Below are 14,053 nucleotides of genomic sequence, written 5' to 3' on the forward strand. Positions count from 1 at the left end.
ATACAAAATGAAATGGAATGTAAAAGGTAATAAGTGAAACGATAGAAGCACACTTGATGAATCGAATATGGGTATTTTTGTAAATTTTCAAATGTCCACGATAGTTTACTTCTGTAAAATCTTTTCTAATTAAAAATCCTCTAAAAATCTTCTCTATGAAGTTCGTTCAAATTAATGATTTTATCGCTCGTGTCATTTTTTCACTGAGACAGTCGTTCGAAAATAAGCGTTGGCATTTCTAGAGTTCCATTTCCAAGGAAATGCAAACCCACTGAGAAGAGAAACTAAAACGGGAAAAACTCATTCAACAGGTGGAATTCGAAAGAAATCGCACGTTGATGCTGAAATACGGGAAGATCGGACGTGACCTGACATTTTACAGCGCCGTGTTCATGTACGGCAGCAATATGTTCTACATCACAGTTATGCAATACGCGATAGGATCGCATGTAGACGAAAATAATCGTACGATCAGACTGTTAGTGTATCCTACGTACAGTGGCCTTTTCGATGCTCAAAAAACACCCACCTACGAAATCGTGTATATCCTTCAATGCACGTGCACGTTTATGCTCAACACCGTGACATCTAGTTGTTGCGGATTGGCTGCGCTTTTTGCAACGCACGCCTGCGGACAGATCGACGTCGTTATGTCAGAGTTGAACGATCTGGCCGATGGGAAATTCTCCAAGAAAAATTGCAATCCGAACGCTCGGCTGATGGAAATCGTGCAGCATCATATAAGGATTTTAAAGTACAAACGCCAAGGTAAAGCAAACCGTTGTCGGTCACTGATCAAAAAACATATCGCGTGCCATTGTAGATTCTCTGCGATGACTGAGACGGTTCTGCAGGAAGTGTGCTTTTTCGAATTCGTTGGCTCCACGTTTCTCATGTGCGTGCTCCAGTACAATCTTATAGTGGTACGTATCTGCTGCTTCCAATTTCTGCCACTTTCTACGAATTCACAGTATTTCCATATTTCTAGTAGGACTGGGAACATAACAATATGATTGGTATCGCCTCGTTCATGATGCTACTGATATCCTTGACGTTCAACATGTCCTTGTGGTGCTACATTGGCAATCTACTAATGGAGAAGGTACCTCCTCCTCTATTTTCGTCCGTAGTTTACGAAAATTTATCAATTTGACTTGTTACTTTGTTATTTATACTGTAGAGTACTAATGTTGGAATAACCTGTTACATGATCGACTGGTACCGTTTACCAGACAAGACAGTCCAGGATCTTATTTTAGTCATGGCCATGTCGAATAGTCCGATGAAAATTAGTGCCGGTAGAATAATTTATCTGTCACTGGCCACTTTCGGAAATGTAAGTTTTTACGGGAAACTTTATCAGCGCTATGCGCAACGGAATATCTGCGCGACTGGAATTTCATCTGTCGATAACCAGATCCTTCATCTTTTCAGGTTTTAAAGACATCGTTCGCGTATTTGAATTTCATACGGACCACCGGTATATAATTTAATAACAGTTCTGTTGCTCCTGTTATTTATACATTCAATAGTCGAGTACTAAATAAAGCGTTATAAAATATACTATTTTCTCATTTTTTAAGAAAAAGAAAAGCCGTACGTGTGACACGTACAATGTCGCGCTCTTTCCAACCAAGCTCCTAATCGTCGTGCACTTGCGCTTCAAACTACTCCACTTCTGTTCGGAGAGAAAGTTTTACACCCTATAGTATCAAGAGTTGCCCGTTCCCTTTAATTTCAAACGTTCGCTATATTGATGAGTAACAATCGATTTCGAAGTTCTGTAACAGATGCACGCACGCAATATGACAAGCGCAAGCCCAACAACCTTGCAATCAATGCTACCCGGTGGTCGTAAACAGTCGTTTTCGAGCTGCCTACGAACATGCATCCCTCCGTTCGTAACGATATCGATCAGCCGCGAAATCCAAACTACAAGAAAGATATCGTTTACGTGACGAGGCACAATAAGTGGGTCCTGAACTCTATCGGAGTTTGGCCAGTGGTGCTGAATGGTGTCGGCCAATTTTTACCGAAAATCGCGATCGGTCTGTATAATTTAGTGTTGTTCTTCGTTGTAATGCATTGTGTCTTGCACGTTGTATTCGAGCAAAAAGATCCTGTGATGGTGCTGAAGATTCTAGGCTTGATATGCTTTTCTATCATTTCTATGATGAAGTATTGGGCTCTGACAGCACGCAAGTCGAAGATCGAATACTGTATCGAGCAGTTGTACGCTGATTGGAAACAGGTCAGATGCAACAAGTTTATCTATTCTCGCAAGTCAGTGAGATCGTGATGTATAGATACCGGATTTTTATGCATTTGTAGCAAATTTAAAAATACAAAAGCCGACATAAATAATAAAAAATACAATCTGTAAAATACCCAAAATACTTGCCGAAGACCTATTCCTTTAATTCCACGTAAATTTCTTAATCATAAATATCCGGTATCTGGTGGTGGAAAAGTTATTCTTTTCATTCGATAGGTAGAATTCCAAAGGGATCGCGAGCTGATGTTGAAATACGGGAAAATTGGGAGAAAGCTCACCATGTACAGTGCCGTGTTTATGTATAGCGGTGGCCTGTCCTACGTCACGATTAAGCAATACGCGATCGGCTCGTACGTCGATGAGTTTAACCGTACGATCAAAATGCTGGTATATCCTACGTACAATGCTCTTTACGACGTTCAGAAAAGTCGAGAAATCATGTACTTCCTCCAGTGCATGTGCGAATATGTATCCGACAGTGTGACAGCCGGAGCTTGCGGTCTGGCTGCACTTTTCGTAACGCACGTCTGTGGCCAGATTGATATCGTTATGTCTCGGATAGACGATCTAATCGATGGAAAATTCTCCGAGGAAGATTCTACTCTGAAAGTTCGTTTAGTGGAGATCGTTCAACATCATATCAGAACTTTAAAGTACAAATAAAAAGGTGACGTAATATGTTACGTATTTCCGATTAAATACATGTTGTGTACTATTGTAGATTCTCTGCGATGATTGAGACGGTTCTTCAAGAGGTGTGCTTTCTAGAATTTTTTGGCTCCACTTTCGTAATATGTTTGCTCGAATACTATTGTATTGTGGTGCGTTTCTGTTGTTTCTAATTTGTATCTTAAACGATGTTACTGTTATTTTTCATGTTTCACTTTATTCTATTTATCCATATTTTTTAGCAGGATTGGGAGCAGAATGATAAAATTGGTCTGACGACGTATTCGTTGCTGCTGATATCCTTGACGTTCAACATGTTCTTATTGTGCTACATTGGTGATCTACTGATCGAGAAGGTATTTTGTTTTATATCTTCTTTCGTATTATACGTGAATTTTTTCACAAATTTTGTTTGTTATTTATTGTTGACACCACAGAGTACTAACGTCGGAATATCCTGTTGCATGATCGATTGGTATCGTTTGCCAGCAAAGACAGTCCAGGACCTGATTTTAATCATTGCCATGTCGAACAATCCGGCAAAAATTAGCGCCGGTAGAATTGTTGATTTGTCTTTGACATCCTTTGCAAGTGTAGGTTTTTACTAATGTCTCATCTATATTTTGCAATTAAAAATTTACTTCCTAAACGTACCTTTGTTCCAGGTTTTAAAAACATCGTTCGCGTATTTAAATTTTATTCGGAAGACCGTTACGTAATAATTTAATAATAGTTCTGCTGTTTCTATTATTTATACATTTACACCCGTCCCTCTTTTTTACGCGAGTCTCTTTTCACGCGGTACTTTTTATACGCGATGTGCATTTATGCGGCCAGAAAATATATTTTTTTAAAATTTTTGAAAGTAATGATAACAGTAACACCGATAGAAGTACTCGTCGTTTGTTGTCTACAAGCTGGTTATGATTATTCAGCGGTGTGTCAAGCACTTCAAATTTATGAGAACTTAGCAAAAGATGAGTTTGAGAACAGATCCGAAAAAATTGACATTAACAATGACGATACAGTCGAACTTCCAAACATTTCAAGCGATCAAGGACAATGAGTTTGTGCCAGTTAAAAAAAAGAGTTTGGTTGTTTCAAGTTACAGTAGCGATAATGACGACTGAATAAAATTTACTTTTGTTTCCTGAAATCTCATTATTACTTTTTCCTTTTTTTTTTTTTTTCTTGATAACCTATGTGAAATGAATATGTATTTCTATGACTTGTACCAAATTCTCTTTTCAATACTTTGTTTCCTTTTTGTGCGGACCGACTCTATTTATGCGATTTCACGTAAAACGAATCAATGTGGAACGGATACTACGCGTAAATAAAAGGGCGGATGTAATTGTTGAATACTGAATAAACTAATACTAAATTAGAATAATAAATAAAAAGTGTTACAAAAATATTATCTTTCCGTTTCTTAAAAAGAAGAAAGGGCATACCTACTATACATGCGATATTGTGCTTCTTCACACCAGAAGCTGCTAATCGTCGTGCATTTACGATTCAAACTACTCCACTTCTGTTCCGAGAAAAAGTTTTAGACTCTATAGTACCAAGAGTTGCCCGTTCCCTTTAATTGCAAGCATTTGCTACATTAATCAGTAATAATCGATTTCTTCGACAGATGCACGCACGCAATATCACAAGCGCAAGCCCAACGACCTTGCAATCAATGCTACCCGGTCATCGTAAACAGTCGTTTTCGAGCTGCCTACGAACATGCAACCCTTCGTTCGTAAGGATATCGATCAGCCGCGAAATCCAAACTACAAGAAAGATATCGTTTACGTGACGAGGCACAATAAGTGGGTCCTGAACTCTCTCGGAGTTTGGCCAGTGATGTTGAAAGGTGTCGGCAAATTTTTGCCGAAAATCGCGATCGGTCTGTATAATTTAGTGTTGTTTTTTATTTTAATGCAGTGTGTCCTGCACGTTGTATTCGAGCAAAAAGACCCTGTGATGATACTGAAGGTTCTAGGCTTGATATGCTTTATTTTTATCTCTATAATGAAATATTGGGCCCTGACAGCACGCAAGTCAACGATCGAGTACTGCATCGGGCAGCTGTATGCTGATTGGAAACAGGTTGGTTGCAACAAGTTTATCTATCCTCGTAAATCAGTGAGATCGTGATGTAAAAATTCCGGATTTTTGCCCATTTGTAGGAAGTTTAAAAGAACAAACGTGGACGCACGTAGTAAAAAATACAATCTGTGAAATACCCGAAACATTTGCCGATGCTCTATTTCTTTTAATTTAACGTGAATTTCTCAATCATGAATGTCCGGAATCTGGTGGTGGGAAAATTATTTTTATCATCCGACAGGTAGAATTCCAAAGGGATCGCAAGTTGATGATGAAATACGGGAAACTTGGGAGAAGACTGACCATGTACAGTGCCGTGTTCATGTACTGCGGCGGCCTGTCCTACGTCACATTATACGCCTACGTCATGCAATACGCGTACGAATCGTACGTCGATGAGTTTAATCGTACGATCAAAATGCTGCTATATCCTACGTACAGTGCTCTTTACGACGTTCAAAAAAGTCCCGTTCACGAAATCATGTACCTGCTCCAATGCATGTGCGAATATGTATCCGACAGTGTGACAGCCGGAGCTTGCGGTCTGGCTGCACTTTTCGTAACGCACGTCTGTGGCCAGATTGATGTCGTTATGTCTCGGATAGAAGATCTAATCGATGGAAAATTCGCCGAGGAAGATACTAGTCTGAACGTCCGTTTAGTGGAGATTGTTCAACATCATATCAGAACATTAAAGTATAAATAAAAAGGTGACGTAATATGCTACGTATTTCCGATTGAATACATATCGTGTACTATTGTAGATTCTCTGCGATGATTGAGACGGTTCTTCAAGAGGTGTGCTTTTTTGAATTTTTTGGGTCCACGTTCATAATATGTTTGCTCGAATACTATTGTATTGTGGTGCGTTTCTGTTGTTTCTGATTTATATCTTCAACAATGTTACTGCTATTTCTTTATGTTTCACTTTATTCTAATTATCCATATCTTTTAGCAGGATTGGGAGCAGGATGATAAAATTGGTCTGACGACGTATTCGTTGCTGCTGACATCCTTGACGTTCAACATGTTCTTACTGTGCTACATTGGTGATCTACTGATCGAAAAGGTATTTGGTTTTATATCTTTTTTCGTATTATACGTGGATTCTTTCACAAATTTTGTTTTGTTATTTATTGTTCACACTACAGAGTACTAACGTCGGAATAACCTGTTGCATGATCGATTGGTATCGTTTGCCAGCAAAGACAATCCAGGACTTGATTTTAGTCATTGCCATGTCGAACAATCCGTCAAAAATTAGCGCCGGTAGAATAGTTGATTTGTCTTTGGCATCCTTTGGAAGTGTAGGTTTTTATTAATGTCTCATTTATATTTTGCAATTAAAAATTTACTTTCTAAACGTAACTTCTTTCCAGGTTTTGAAAACATCGTTTGCGTATTTAAATTTTATTCGGACGACCGTTACGTAATAATTTAATAATAGTTCTGTTTCCGTTATTTATATACTTTACTACCATCCCTCCATTTACGCGGCACTCTTTGTTACGCGTGTTTCTTTTCATGCGATATTAATTTATAACTATTCACGTAGATATTAAATTATAACTATTCACGTAGAAATTTTTATACGCGATATTAATTTATACAGCCAAAATTTTACAAAAATATATTTTTGTAAAATTTTTGTACCGATAACAGTAACAGCGATAAAAATACTTATAATGTATTTTCTACAAGCCGGTTATACTCTTTCAACGATGTATCAAGCACTTCAAATTTATAGAAACTCAGCAGAAAATCAGTTTGAGGCCAAATCGTGCGAAAAATTAACATTAATAATGAACATATAATCGAATTTCCAAACATTTCAAGCGATGGGACAATGAGTTTGTGCCAGTTAAAAAGCAGAGCTTGATTGTTTTAAGTTACAGTAGCGACAATAACGACTGAATAAAATTTACTTCTGTTTACTGAAATCTCATTATTATTATTTTTTTCCTTTTTAATAACCTATGTGAATAAATAAATATGTATTTCTGTGACTTGTACCAACCTCTCTTTTCAATATTTTGTTTTCTTTTTGTGCGGACAGACGATTTCCATTCACGTAAATCTAATCAATGTGGAACGGATACTTCGCGTAAATGAAGGGACGGATGTAATTGTAGAATACTAAATACTTAATTAGAAACTAATACTAAATTAGAATAAATAATATTGAAATAAATAAAAAGTGTTATAAAAATATTATCTTCCCGTTTCTTAAAAAAAAGAAACAACGTATCTATTCTACATACGATATTGCGCTTTTTCACAACAGTAACTCCTAGTCGTCGTGCACTTACGCTTCAAACTACTACACTTCTGTTTCGAGAAAAAGTTTTAGACTCTATAGTATCAAGAGTTGCGGGTTCCCTTTAATTGCAAGCATTCGCTACATTAATGAGCAATAATCGATTTCACGACTTCGATGCACGCACGCAATATCACAAGCGCAGGCCCAACGACCTAGCAACCAATGCTAGCCGGTGGTCGTAAACAGTTGTTTTCGAACTGCCTACGAACATGCATCCTCCCATACGAAATCACGTCGATCACCCGCGAAATCCAAACTACGAGAAAGATATCGTTTACGTGACGAGACACAATAAGTGGGTCCTGAATTCTATCGGAATCTGGCCAGCTGTGTTGAAAGGTATCGGCCAATTTCTCCCGAAAATCGCGATCGGTGTCAGTAATTTAGTGTTATTTTTCACCTTGGTGCAGTGTGTGCTACACATTGTATTCGAGCAAAAAGATCCCCTGCTGAGACTGAAGATTCTAGGCTTGACGTGCTTCTCTTTCATCTCGCTGATGAAATATTGGGCTCTGACGGCACGCAAGTCGAAGATCGAACACTGTATCGAGCAGTTGTACGCTGATTGGAAACAGGTACCCATCGTCAATGAAAATTTGCGAATTTTTTATGCATTTACGGAACGTTTAATAATACAAAAGCGGGTACAAGTACAATGGATGAAATATCCAAAATACAATTTTGTTCACATTTCAAATCCTCTTTCAATTTTTATGTAAATCTGATAGAAATATGAGTTTGCATTAATATTCGTGATCTAGTGATCTGAGATGTAAGTGCGTTATTTTTATCGTTTGATAGGTAAAATTCCAGAGAGATCGTAAACTGATGCTGAAATACGGGAAAATTGGTAGAAAGTTGACCGTGTACGGTGCCGTGTTTATGTATAGCGGTGGCATAATTTACCATACGATTATGCAATACGCGATCGGCTCGTACGTCGACGAGTTTAACCGTACGATCAAATTGCTGGTATATCCTACGTACAGTGCACTATACGATGTTCAAAAGGACCCTATTTACGAACTCGTGTACGTCCTTCAATGTATGTGCGGATACGTGTTCGACAGCGTGACAGCCGGAGCTTGCGGACTGGCTGCACTTTTCGCAACGCACGCCTGTGGCCAGATTGATATCGTTATGTCTCGGATAGAGGATCTAATCGATGGAAAATTCTCCGAGGAAGCTACTAGCCTGAACGTTCGTTTAGTGGAGATTGTTCAACGTCATATCAAAACTTTGAAGTATAAATAAAAAGGTGACGTAATATGTTACGTATTTCCGATTGAATACATATCGTGTACTATTGTAGATTCTCTGCGATGATTGAGACGGTTCTTCAAGAAGTGTGCTTTTTAGAATTTTTTGGCTCCACGTTCGTAATATGTTTGCTCGAATTCTATTGTATCACGGTGCGTTTCTGTTGTTTTTGATTTGTATCTTCAACGACGTTCGTTATTTTTCATGTTTACCTTTATTCCATTTTTCCATATTTTTAAGCAGGATTGGGAACAGAATAATAAAATTGGTCTGATGACGTATTCGCTGCTGTTGACATCCTTGACGTTCAACATGTTCTTATTGTGCTACATTGGTGATCTACTGATCGAGAAGGTATTTTGTTTTATATCTTCTTTCGTTTTATACGTGAATTTTTTCACAAATTTTGTTTGTTATTTATTGTTGACACCACAGAGTACTAACGTCGGAATATCCTGTTGCATGATCGATTGGTATCGTTTGCCAGCAAAGACAGTCCAGGACTTGATTTTAATCATTGCCATGTCGAACAACCCGTCAAAAATTAGCGCCGGTAGAATAGTTGATTTGTCTTTGGCATCCTTTGGAAGTGTAGGTTTTTATTAATGTCTCATTTATATTTTGCAATTAAAAATCTATTAACAATTTACTTTCTAAACGTAACTTCTTTCCAGGTTTTGAAAACATCGTTTGCGTATTTAAATTTTATTCGAACGACTGTTACGTAATAATTTAATAATATTTCTGTTTCCGTTATTTATATACTTTACTACCATCCCTCCATTTACGCGACATCTTTGTTACGCGTGTTTCTTTTCATGCGATAAATTATAACACTATTCACGCAGAAATTTTTATACGCGATGTTAATTTATCCAACCAGAAAATATATATTCTTAAAATTTTTGAAAGTAACGATAACAGTAACACCGATAAAAATACTCATAGTGTATTTTCTACAAATATACTCATAGTGTTTATTTTCTACAAGCCAGTTATGCTCATTCAACGATGTATCAAGCACATCAAATTTATGGAAACTCAGCAGAAAATCAGTTTGAGGCCAAATCGTCCGAAAAATTAACATTAACAATGAACATATAATCGAATTTCCAAACATTTCAAGCGACAATGGGACAATGAGTTTGTGCCAGTTAAAAAGCAGAGCTTGATTGTTTTAAGTTACAGTAGCGATAATAACGACTGAATAAAATTTGCTTCTGTTTACTGAAATCTCATTATTATTTTTTTTTCTTTCTGATAATCTATGTGAAATAAACATGTATTTCTATGGCTTGTACCAACTTCTCTTTTCAATATTTTGTTTTCTTTTTGTGCGGACAGACGATTTCCATTCACTTAAAACTAATCAATGTGGAACGGATATTCCGCGTAAATGAAGGGATGGATATAATTGTAGAATACTAAATACTTAATTAGAAACTAATACTAAATTAAAACAAATAATATTGGAATAAATAAAAAGTGTTATAAAAATATTATCTTCCTGTTTCTTAAAAAAAAGAAACAACGTATCTATTGTACATACGATATTGCGCTTTCTCACACCTTAAGAGGCACCTAATCGTCGTGCACTTACGCTTCAAACTACTCCACTTCTGTTTCGAGAAAAAGTTTTAGACTCCGAGTTTATGTATCTCGATTAGACGCTCTGATCGACGGAAAATTCTCCGAGGAAAATTCTAATCTGAACGGTCGAGTTAGTGATGATCGTTCAACATCATATCAGAAATGAAGTACAAATAAAAAGGTAACGTAATATGTTACTTATTTCCGATTGAATACGTGTCGTGTACTATTGTAGATTCTCTGCGATGGTTGAGACGGTTCTCCAAGAAGTGTGCTTTTTAGAATTTGTTGGATTCACGTTCGAAATATGTTTGCTCGAATATTATTGTATTGTAGTTCGTTCCTGTTGTTTCTGATTTATATTTTCTATATATATTCTGTGGTATTTTTATGTTCATTCTTGTTCCATTTGTCTGTGGTATCCCTATATTTTTTACAGGATTGGGAGCAGAATGATAAAATTGGTCTGACGACGTATTCGTTGCTGATATCCTTGACGTTCGACATGTTCTTATTGTGCTACATTGGTGATCTACTGATCGAGAAGGTATTTTGTTTTATATCTTCTTTCGTATTACACGTGGATTTTTTCACAAATTGTTATTTATTCACAATTATACATTTCAGAATTTGTTATTTATTGTTCACACCACAGAGTACTAACGTCAGAATGTCCTGTTGCATGATCGATTGGTACCGTTTGCCAACCAAGAGAGTCCAGGACCTGATTGTAATCATGTCGAATAGTCCGGCAAAAATTAGCGCCGGTAGAATAGTTGATTTATCTTTGCTTACTTTTGGAAATGTAGGTTTTCACAAATGTTTCGATTCATCTATTGACAATTAAATGCAACATTACGTTTGCAGGTTCTAAAGACATACTTGAATTTCCTTCGAACTGCTGTTATGTAATCATTATTTTCAATATTTAACTATAGAGTAGTAAATAAAGAATTATACAAAAATATTTGTTGCTATTAAATACATTATACTTATATTGTAACGTGTAACATTTTTATATTTCATGTACAACTGCTTTCATAGCTGTAGCACAATTTATTAAAATTGTGCTAAAATATTAAATCAAAGGTAATCTAGTTTTTAATGTTTATTTACAACCACCTAAATCACTATGTCTATGTGATGTATTGTAAAACAAATATCATCAACATTTAAGAATATTTTCTTATCTGTTAACTAATAAAAAGTACATAAGAAAAATCCCAAAATATTTCATTCATGAATTACTCACGTATTTAAATATACACTGCACAAATGACTGTATGTACTCTCCTAATGCTATTAGTTTCTAATCGTCGTACACTATGTTTCTACCCCTTTCGTTCGCATCTAGACAAAAAGTTAGACTATAGCTTCACCGTAATTTCAGACGTTCCCCCCATTGTCGAGTAATAATCGATTTCGAAGTACTACAAGGGATGCACGCACGCGATATCAGAAGCGCAAGCTCAACAACCTGCCAATCAATGCCACTGGATAATCGTAAACAGTCGTTTTCGAACTGTCTGCGAACATGCATCTCTCGATGGAAGATGAGACTGATCGCAGACCGCGGAACCAACACTACGAGAAAGACATCGCTTATGTGACGAAATACAGCAAGTGGATTCTGAGATCTATCGGCATTTGGCCAGCAATGCTCGAAGGCGTGGCAAGATTTCTACCAAAATTCGCGATTGGACTTAGTAATTTTGTGCTACTGTTCGCCATCGTTCCATGCATTCTGCATATCACGTTCGAAGAGAAAGACACTATAGCCAGATTAAAATTATGCGGTTTGCTGAGTTTCTGTTGTACCTCGTTGATGAAGTACTGGGCGCTCACCCTTCGAAAACCAAGGATCATGGACTGTATCGAACAGGTGTGGACTGATTGGAACCAGGTGAGCGAACGAACACGTTTACCGATTTTAAATCGATCTTCGTTTCATTTTAATTCTTTTATTTTTTTATTTTTTTTTTTTAATGAATTAAGTATATAAATAATTTTGTAATATTTCATTCTTATGTGTCCATTTATTACGCGACCTACTCGCGTATTAATCCTGTTGCGGATTTTAACTAATCCATGTCCTGTTTCAACGATTTACGTTTCAAGGAAATTGGGACGGGATATTTTTTAACAACCGAAAGAACGCAACAGGATTAATCGAGGGGAAAATAAATCGAAAGAGTCGAAACATCGAAAATTAATAACAAAGTAATTTCGAACTGATTCATCCACAGATAAATAAATTCTAATATTTATATTATACGTGATCTATAGTAATTCTCGCTTCATATTCCGTTGAAATTGAATCGTTTAGTGTCTCGTTAAGGAGACATCCCTACTGGCAGGTGCAACTACATGAGGATCGCGAAATGATGCTCAAGTACGGGCGTGTGGGTCGAAATCTGGCGTTCGTCTGCATCGTGTTCATGTACACCGGTGGTACGATCTATCACTCGATCTTACAGTATGCGATCGGCACGTTTGTCGACGAGCATAATCGTACGATCAAACCTCTAGTCTATCCTACATACAGCACGCTGTACGACGTTCAAAGTAGCCCGATCTACGAACTAGTGTACGCTCTTCATTGCATGTGTGGTTACGTGATGTATTCCATAACTGCCGGTGCTTGTGGACTAGCCGCGCTTTTCGCCACGCACGCCTGCGGGCAAATCGACATCGTTATGTCTCGATTGAACGATCTCGTGCACGGTGAACGTAACAAAGCGACATCCAATCCAAACGCGCGGCTGATAGAAATTGTTGAGCACCATTTGCGAATTTTAAGGTACTGGTAATACATTTATTCGTTGAAATTTGCAATTTTTATCGACCAGCGACGATGGGAGTAATACGTGATTGCAGATTTTCAGCAACGGTAGAGACGGTGTTGCAAGAAGTATGCTTCCTAGAATTCATTGGATCCACCTTCATGATATGCCTACTCGAATATTATTGCATAACGGTTCGTTCCATTTTATTTTTAACACGGTATTTTGGAAATTTACGATCGTTTGCTCGTAACAGGACTGGGAACAAAGTAACACCATCAGTCTCACAACGTACATGATGTTACTAGTATCTCTGACATTTAATATATTCATATTGTGCTATATCGGCGAGCTTCTGATGGAAAAGGTATATTCTTTTATAATTTAGTAAGAAGTACAGCATCCTTCGAGAAACGAATTTGTTCGGTATAATTCCTATGATTCCTTCACTTGTGATATTATTATTAAATCTGCACTGCGCTTTCTGATTCTCCTTCATCTATTATTCCGTTTCTGATTTTGATTCCAGAGCAGTAGCGTTGCATTGTCTTGTTTCATGACCGACTGGTTTCATCTGCCGACCAAAATGATACACGGTCTTATTTTAATCATTGCTGTGTCAAATAATCCAGCGAAAATTAGTGCCGGCAGAATAGCTGATTTATCTTTATCCACTTTCGGTGGCGTAAGTCTCTATTAATATTGAAGTTCTCGTGTAAATCTGAGAGATCACCTATCTCTCATAAAAGCTAATCTGTCTTTGCAGGTTATCAAATCATCATTGGCGTATTTGAGTTTCCTCCGGACCACTATTATGTAATAGCCCGTTTCTTCTTCTGTCGATGTCACAACAAGTTGCTGAAACAAACTTGAATCACAAAAAATTTAGTAAAATTTCACAAGATATAAATCATTACCAACAAAAGAGACCCGAGCGTCATTTCCTCAATTGAAACCCGAATGACAAACTGAAAATGGTTTATCTCTTTTGTTTCGCAACACTAATTTGCTAATATCAGATATAAAATAAAAGATTCTGAAAATAAACCGCGAAGA

General features: G+C 37.1%; 4 protein-coding genes across 5 annotated transcripts; all 4 read left to right on the forward strand.

Annotated features, from left to right (window-relative positions):
* The first annotated feature begins 1,604 nt into the window (after positions 1-1,604).
* Positions 1,605-3,723, forward strand: LOC122532422. The gene is made up of 6 exons (XM_043661190.1): positions 1,605-2,251; positions 2,492-2,928; positions 2,997-3,096; positions 3,190-3,300; positions 3,382-3,537; positions 3,610-3,723. The coding sequence occupies exons 1-6, from the start codon at positions 1,886-1,888 to the stop codon at positions 3,661-3,663; spliced, it is 1,224 nt and encodes a 407-aa protein (XP_043517125.1). The 5' UTR covers positions 1,605-1,885; the 3' UTR covers positions 3,664-3,723.
* A 763-nt stretch (positions 3,724-4,486) lies between these two features.
* On the forward strand, positions 4,487-6,551 carry LOC122532427 (odorant receptor 83a-like). Its single transcript, XM_043661196.1, has 6 exons — positions 4,487-5,044; positions 5,286-5,740; positions 5,809-5,908; positions 6,003-6,113; positions 6,196-6,351; positions 6,424-6,551. The coding sequence occupies exons 1-6, from the start codon at positions 4,679-4,681 to the stop codon at positions 6,475-6,477; spliced, it is 1,242 nt and encodes a 413-aa protein (XP_043517131.1). The 5' UTR covers positions 4,487-4,678; the 3' UTR covers positions 6,478-6,551.
* Positions 6,552-7,515: 964 nt separating this feature from the next.
* On the forward strand, positions 7,516-9,230 carry LOC122532429 (odorant receptor 13a-like). The gene is made up of 5 exons (XM_043661198.1): positions 7,516-7,939; positions 8,166-8,608; positions 8,677-8,776; positions 8,868-8,978; positions 9,060-9,230. The coding sequence occupies exons 1-5, from the start codon at positions 7,574-7,576 to the stop codon at positions 9,228-9,230; spliced, it is 1,191 nt and encodes a 396-aa protein (XP_043517133.1). The 5' UTR covers positions 7,516-7,573.
* A 2,508-nt stretch (positions 9,231-11,738) lies between these two features.
* LOC122532419 (odorant receptor 4-like) lies at positions 11,739-13,842 on the forward strand. Of its 2 annotated transcripts, XM_043661185.1 has the most exons (6): positions 11,739-12,117; positions 12,572-13,014; positions 13,092-13,191; positions 13,254-13,364; positions 13,527-13,682; positions 13,764-13,842. In XM_043661185.1, exons 1-6 carry the CDS (start codon positions 11,749-11,751, stop codon positions 13,815-13,817), a joined length of 1,233 nt encoding a protein of 410 aa, XP_043517120.1. In that variant the 5' UTR covers positions 11,739-11,748; the 3' UTR covers positions 13,818-13,842. The 2 variants fall into 2 exon arrangements, with proteins under 2 accessions (XP_043517120.1, XP_043517121.1); XM_043661186.1 differs by lacking the exon at positions 13,764-13,842 and having other exon boundaries at positions 13,254-13,423; positions 13,527-13,647.
* Positions 13,843-14,053: the final 211 nt, after the last annotated feature.

The sequence above is a fragment of the Frieseomelitta varia genome, unplaced genomic scaffold (assembly GCF_011392965.1).
Source record: "Frieseomelitta varia isolate USP_RPSP 00005682 unplaced genomic scaffold, Fvar_1.2 scaffold_455, whole genome shotgun sequence".
Lineage (NCBI taxonomy): Eukaryota > Metazoa > Arthropoda > Insecta > Hymenoptera > Apidae > Frieseomelitta > Frieseomelitta varia.